The 7618-nt window shown below is 41.6% G+C and overlaps 1 protein-coding gene across 2 annotated transcripts in view; it reads right to left on the bottom strand.

The window, feature by feature from the left end:
- Nucleotides 1–509: 509 nt before the first annotated feature.
- HNMT (histamine N-methyltransferase) overlaps nt 510–7618 on the bottom strand; it is an 11190-nt gene continuing 4081 nt past the window's right edge. For both annotated transcript variants that reach the window (XM_018568478.1, XM_018568479.1), the window contains exons 3-7: nt 4901–4953; nt 4121–4228; nt 3866–3996; nt 1843–1936; nt 510–891 (exon numbers count right to left, since the gene is read on the bottom strand). In XM_018568478.1, the coding sequence (XP_018423980.1) occupies nt 533–891; nt 1843–1936; nt 3866–3996; nt 4121–4228; nt 4901–4953 (745 nt within the window). In that variant the 3' untranslated portion in view covers nt 510–532. The remainder of the gene's footprint in view (nt 892–1842; nt 1937–3865; nt 3997–4120; nt 4229–4900; nt 4954–7618) is intronic.

Genomic DNA, 7618 nt, shown 5'->3' with positions numbered 1-7618 from the left:
GTTGTAGATTACAAAGAACTCAGATTAAAGTGGATTTCCATTTTTTGCAGCCAAATTGGGATACCACCTATGTTACATTTGTCACATGTTGCCAGTCACATAGTATAAATGAAAACAAATATACAACATTAGTTGCTTCCCATTTTATTTTTATATGAAACTGAAGTTTTTCTATTCTCTGTAATGTCAAGGAGGGGGATGTTTACCATAACTAATCTTGTCTGCATTTTTCTGGCATTTCTCATTATCAGTCAACCAGATTTGAACACTGTCTGTCCTAACCTGGGCTGTCCCTATAATGAAGCAGACTCATTGGGTCACATGGGGGATGGAGAAAATCATATCAACCATATAAATCTCAAACTGATGTAAACTGATGCAATGTTCTGCCTTTAGCACAGACGCTGGGTATCCTGGATGTAATTTGGAGTTTAATTTTAATTTTACAGGTTACCTAGGAATGTTTTTTTATATTGAGTCACTGAGTCTCTCATATATCATAGAAAAGGATACCGTCGTTGGGGGTTGATACCTATTTTTTCTCAACTACAATCACACTAAGATTGTTATTAAAAATGACTTTGCTGTCCCTTATAGAGCTGCACCCAGAGCTCTTCAGGTCCTCTATGATCTCCTCTCTAAGGTCGGCGGGGGCGCTCTTCTTAAAATCACAGGTTTCCGTTAAGAAGTCCAGAAGTAGCTCCCCATTCCGGTCCCCTTCCACAAAACACTCTGAGATGTCCATTTCGGATTGCAGGTCGTAACTCTGGTATTGGGCCCCCATCAAACTCAACATGTCCGCGATGTCCCCCGCTGTGATGTACAGGCACATATCGTTCAGAGGCAAGCGGGATCCATACTTCTTCCACAGTGTAGACCACCCGCTGTTTCCTGTTAGCAAAAGGGAAGCAACATTTTTACTTTTTTGAGCATTGTTTTTTTTTGAGAACATCTATCTATACAAAGATGCCATTGTACATAAGGTATAACATACATTTGCAGGAATTGTACCGCGATCAACAATGAATAATCTCGTATAACAAAACTACATCTCGTGTGTCATATATAACAATTTGACATATAGTTCAGAGAAGCCTACTACTCAGGCTTTTCTAGATCCCCACTGCTCTCCCCCATCTGTATGCAGCGGGGATCCAGAGAAGCCCCACCGCAGGGGATCGCAATCTACCTAATGGGCACCCCTGGTGTATGGTAACTTTTTTTTTGTACTGGGGTTCCACAATATCTGCTATCTGTATTATGTAACTTGTACTCTACTAGATTTAGTGAGCTTATGTATAGCATAGCACTTAGGATTTGTGTGTGATCTCCTGTGCAATGTGTATATACATTGCATCTTTGTGGAACTTGTAACTATGTTCACACCAAGTGCGTTCCAGGAGCAGAGCAGAGCTGTTACAGACTGGATCAAAACTGCGTCCAACGTATTCCAATGGTATTTTGGGCTCTAGTTCACACCACAGCGTTCAGTTCCAGAGCATGTAAAAAAAACTGCAGCAAGCCCTATTTTACCTGCTCTGTAACGCATGCAAACGCATCAAAAATGCATTTAAACGCCCTGGAACGCACTGAAAGCCCATTTTAAACCTTAAATTTTTTTTTTTTTTTAACCAAACACGGCCCGGAACGCATCAAAAACGCGGCAACAACACGGCACAACCCACTGCACTGCGTGTGCAGAAACTCATGCAGATCTTGTCTGCATATGGTGTGAACAAACCCTTAGAATGGTTACTTTTTGTGTGCTAGACTACGTCCAGTAGGACATAGTTCAACTATGTCTATACCCATGGAAACCGGTGTGTTTTGCTCATGCCTTACCAGATACAAGGATTATAAGAAGTTTGCCTTCTGTGGAAAGTAAGCTGGTGAAGAATTTTAAAGTTGCGGGAATATCCTTGACATAGTACAGCATCTGTAATGAAACAATACATTTTAACCAGCAATTTGAACAGGTGAAGTAGAGTAGTCCTCAGACATGCACAATTACAATTGATGTAAATATTAAGATATAGTATGTGCTGTTTCTTTGTTTTTAGTGTGACTGATGTCTGTATTTAAAACCCATATGGCCTACTTTGTGGCAGCTGAAGGTATACACAATCCTTGACATTTTCTGTAAAGTTTGAGCTTGACTCTGCCCGACCCTGCCCCCTTTAGGCTTCTGATATTTCCTCTTGGTCAGTGAGACTGTCCATCACATTAGAAGGGAGGCTCTGGTGGTGGATCAGTGGAGTACCCAGCTTTATCAAATGCTCAACTTTGTTACAGGTTTTCTTTAACCAGTTGACATCCGCGGTGTTGAACCCCCTTCCATCCAGGCCATTTTTCAGTATTCAGCGCTGCGGTACTTTGACTGACATTTATTCCGTCATGCAGCGCTGCACTGAAATGAATTTTATACCCTTTTTTGGGGAAAGATAGAGCTTTCTTTTGGTGGTATTTATTCACCACTTTTATTTTTTACTATATTAAGGAAAAATTACCGAAATTAAAAAAAAAAAATCTGTTTCCCCTATATTAAATGATAAAACATTTATTATTACCCAATTTTTTTGTAAAATATAAAAGACGGGGTCACATCGGGTAAAAAGACACCAAACATGTCGAGCCTTAAAATTGCGTGCGCGAGCAAAACCTCAATAAACGATAATACCCAAAATTGGCCACATGTGACGCTTTGAAAGCTTTTACCGCTCATCAGTTTAGTGTTATCAGTGATTGATGGCCCTAAAATGATTGCTCTCACTGCGACGTTCACGGCGATATGTAATGTGTGTAGTGCAATTGTTTGCCGCCGATTGTCTATATGTGAAACACCCGGTAACGGGTGTTTGCATTGCATGGGTCTTTTCAGCCCGTGCGCACCCGCAGAAAAAAAATGCCCAGCAGTGCAATGCAACTGGTTAAAGAAGAACTCCGAGCAAAACTTGTATTAACCCTTGTAGTGGGGCGAACCGCGCACTGCAAGGCTTAAGTGCTTGTTTTGGTCTAGGAAAGAAAATAACAAAGTTATACTCACCTGATCATCCTGAGCTGGCCGGCTGTGACAGTACTCCCTCCAGCCTTTCCCCTCGTAGTCTTCAGCGATGGTATGTCCCTCGGCATCCTCACATTCTATACACTGTGTACAGAACGTGATGACTCGGGAACCTTAGACCCCTGCAGCGGAGGGGGAGGGAGACTCCAGGGACCGGTGTACGAGCAAGCCGGCTTGGAGGATCAGATGAGTATAACTATTTTCCAACTTGAGCACTTAACCTTTGCAGTGCAGAGTTAGCCCCACTACAAGGGTAAATAAAAGTTTTTAACACCGCGGATGTCAACTGGTTAAAGAAAACCTGTTACAAAGTTGAACATTTGATAAAGATGGGTCCTCCACTGGTCCACCACCAGAACCTCCCCTTCAATGTGATGGACAGTCTCACAGAGACACAGATACATAGGTATCTCTTGGATTAAAGAGATGGCTCTGATGAAGGGGGGCGTGCCCCTGAAATGCATCAGCCTGGTACAAAGCGGCCGGTGTCGGCAGAGATGTGACCGGAGGCTGTGTTTGAATTAACTGCCCACGAAAGAGTTGTCCTATGATCACGACGCTCTCACAGGCCAAGATTAACCCATGCGCATTGGATTACAAAATTAACAAATTGCATTACAAAATTTATATTTCCATCAAAAGGTTCACGTTTTGTTTCAAAATTAATACTGTTAAAACAGAACAGAAAATGTGTATATATTATATTATAATAAAATACATTAATACATTTGTGTTAATCTAAATTTTATTTTGACTCAAATTGTACTACTTTTAGATCCAGCCCAGGGCTAACTTGGCACCAACCTGAATCATATGAATGAAATCATACTTTTTATCCTCTTCCTTCTCTTTCACTTGGACCTCAAACTCCGTTGAGGTCTTTTTGTTCCAGTGGAAGGTTATATGATCCAGGCCAGGCGTTTTGGCCACGCGCTCTGCATACATGGGACAGAATTCATTCAAATTAATCTTCATATTTGGAAAGATTGAAGTAATCTCGTTCTGTTTTATGGCGGCTGGCTAAGTGCTAAAAGAGCAAAGTGCAGATAGCAGACTCACCTTTGTAACTGAACAACTGTTCAGGGCTGGGCTCAACAATATTGTTATTAATGGAGACCCCGGGATACCTGGCATGAATCTTGGAGAGCATCTGAAAGTCAATTTCACCTAAAAAAACAGATTTCATGTAGGCAGCATGTCAAGAAAAAAGTCAAAGGTTTGTTTTATTTTGTGGTTTGTTCCATGTTTTGTAGGACCTAAAGTATACATAAAACCTAACAATTAATTTTTCTTATTTCCTCCCTTTTGGTCTATTAACTTTACCAATTAAAAGTGTTTGGTTATATCTGTTATATGCAGCAAGTGCTGCATATAACAGTGAGTTCCTGAGGAAGGGTAGGGATTCTGCAGGATCTGACAAACATTGAATTTATTGTATAACACATACTGATCGGTAAAATGTCTTGCATCTGCATTTTAAGAACATCCACACTGAGCTGCTTTTTCCTACCTTAGCCAAGCTCCCTCCCCCACAGCTGCAGCACCCTAAACAACCCAGTAGCATGCCCCCACTATGCTCCCCAAAATGGAGTATCTAAGCAGTCAATAGGCAGGACTGATGACTGTCAAATGGTGGTACAGGGAACATGGATTGGTGCCAATTCCTGTGCAAAGACTTTCTGAAATTTGCTACATGCATTGCTCTTCTGGAGTTATGGACTGGAGGATCAGGGTAAGGGTGGATCAAGGTTAAGGCAAGAGCAGGCAACCTGGAGCACCTTTTATATGCTTGTCAGTATGTGGAGGTTTATTCTTTAGTCTATAAAGAGCTAATGTTACCTGAGCCACTTCCTACTCCGAGGACATTGACAACTGATTTCCCGTCACCTATGCTGGGAAAGACATGAGAACAGTGAGTATCAATGACACAAACATTAGAGATTAAGTGGTCTGAGCCTACGTTCACCGAGTAAGTGTTGAACAAATCAGCCATACTTTACAAAGGCACAGTTTGTCAATAAATGAAAATGCCAGAAATCATCCATGGTCATAATAGCATACTTTCCATCGCACTCCAGACCGGAATCCCAATATGATTAGATGCGTGCTGATATGGCCTGCAGATGGCACTGTGTGAATCCAAATGTAGAAGTAGTCACCAATGGTGTGCGGGTGACCACTTCTACATCTTCCAAGGTTATTCACCCAGGACCTCTTGGCATTTAGCAAGCAGTCCTGGTGAGATGTCTTGGCCCATTCAATGTACACAATGTAAGGTTTGAAAATCCCAACAACCCATGTTTTTGTTGAAGCTCAGACCTGCCCAATAAGCATGACTTGTTCAAAGGGATTACATCACATATTCAGGCACCATTCTGTAGGTACACATTCCAAGTAGAAATGGAGCTCCTTCATGTTCATGTAGTTCCACATATGTAAATGCAATGGGTGGTCCTACTGCAGCTGTAAAGCTGGGGTTTCTATCTTTCTGAAATTGTGCATAATTTTCTGTTTTCTTAATGGACAAGCAAAGCGCAGTTATCCATCCCCCTTCCCAAGTGCATACCTATCAACTGCCATGGACCATCACAATGTTTACATCCTCCAAGGTAAAATCTGCTCTGTGCCAGCCATGCCAGCTCATGTGATCGCCTATAGACTTCTATTGTGCCATTTATTATAGGTATTTATATAGCACTGTCAATTTACATACTATTCTTCCTCATCAGTCCCTGCCCTCAAGGAGTTTACAATCTAAGGTCCCTATCTAATATGCACACATACTAGGACCAATTAAGACAGGAACCAATTAACCTACCAGCATGAAGATCAACTATGCAGGTGCTTCCATCCCAGAAAAGATTTTCCTGAAGAATGTAGACATTGCGGCTGGCTGGATGGGTTTAACTATGCATTGTGTGTGTGTGTGTGTCTGTGCGGGGAAGGGGGGGGGGGGGAGAGAGGGCATTAGTGCAATTAAAAACAAAGTGAAGATATCCTTTAAAAAATTAAAATATGTTTAACAATGTCATGTCATTTTTTCCAATATTAAATACCCAGCATCCTCTACACAACAGCTATAGAAATAAGTGTGGCCTCAAAATGAGAGCCTAGTGGGCTGTTGGTGTGTAGTTGGATTAGGTGACAGGTCTTCTTTAATATCGGAGCTGGTGTTTAGATAAAATAGTGAAAAACAGAATCGCTCATTTGCAGCAGACTAACAATTCCTGAGGCTGCATTAATTTGAAAAGCCACTAACACCCAACAAATGTGTTTCCCAAACTGTCAAAACAACAAAAACTCTTCTAATTGTAAACAGATTCACAAAATACAAGTAGCGGCAGGAAAGAAAATACAATAAACAATGAAAGGGATGTAATTGTCATTGCCATGTAAGCTCACTTGTGGTCGAATAACAGAAGCGGATATTTATTTGGTCATCCATTATCCTTGTCAATTAGGTATGGGCATTTGGGTGTATGAGCTGAACTTGCCTGGGTAAGTGATAAAATTGCACCTGGCTAATGGTAGATGTTAGAGAGCTTGCATCCGCAACCCAATGCCACCCTTATAATATAGAATCTTTTGCTATCTCTGATTAATATGTGAGCTGATATTTGGCAGCCTCAAAGGCTTCAATACAGAGGTCTCCACTGGCCCATACACAGGAGATGTTCTACAGAGAGGGTGTGAAATTGTCCAGGAGTCAAGCAGTGTGGGACGTCTGCTTATAGAGGTAATAAAAATGTACTGCAGGTCAGGCTACATAGTTACATAGTATTTGAGGTTGAATAAAGACATTAGTCCATCAAGTCCAACCTATTAGGATCTCATTCTAGGAGTACCTGTACCCCTGTATTTTACGGTCCCTTAAGAAATCGTCCAAAAGTTTCTTGAACAGTTCCACATTATTTGCTGAAATCACCGCCTGCGGCAGTGAGTTCCGGACCCTAACTGATCTTACTGTGAAGAACCCCCTTCGCCCCTTGTGCTGGAATTTTTTTTCCACCAATTTTAGGTTGCAACTTTTTGTGGGAAATAAACATTCCTTTCATATTAATAACATTGACAACAAGTCCGATTTTTTTTACCATGCAGAATGTTAAATGACTGGCCAGGTGTCAACCCTATGCACTACTTCACTACCCATTTAATTTAGGCCAAAGTCCAAAAATACCAGCAGGTCCTAGTGGGATTCGCACTGGGCACTCGCTCGAGCACCACATTGGGGAGCCTTGCTAGGTTTCTGAAAGGTCTCCAGCACGCGGAGGCACTGTGCTAGATGTAAATAGAGGCAGGCAGCTAATTTTGGGTGTGGACAGAATCTGAGCTTGATCTTACGAGTCTGGATAATAGATAATAGCACCATTGATATATCATATTCAAATAATCAGTTTTCCCTCTGGAGCAGCAGTCATATACACCTTTTCCAACCCTTATCGCTGTCTTGCTAAGCCACAACCCTCTGGTTCTTCAATGCTTGTCCAGCCCTCTGGTCCTGGTAGCTATCCACTAAAATCACAATGCCCCCCATATATTTGTATTGTCTGATGCTTG

The sequence above is a fragment of the Nanorana parkeri genome, unplaced genomic scaffold (assembly GCF_000935625.1).
Source record: "Nanorana parkeri isolate BGI_ZX_2015 unplaced genomic scaffold, ASM93562v1 scaffold1194, whole genome shotgun sequence".
In the NCBI taxonomy this organism is placed as follows: Eukaryota; Metazoa; Chordata; class Amphibia; order Anura; family Dicroglossidae; genus Nanorana; species Nanorana parkeri.
Note: the sequence above shows the minus strand (reverse complement) of the source record. Positions and strands in the feature narration are given on the sequence as shown.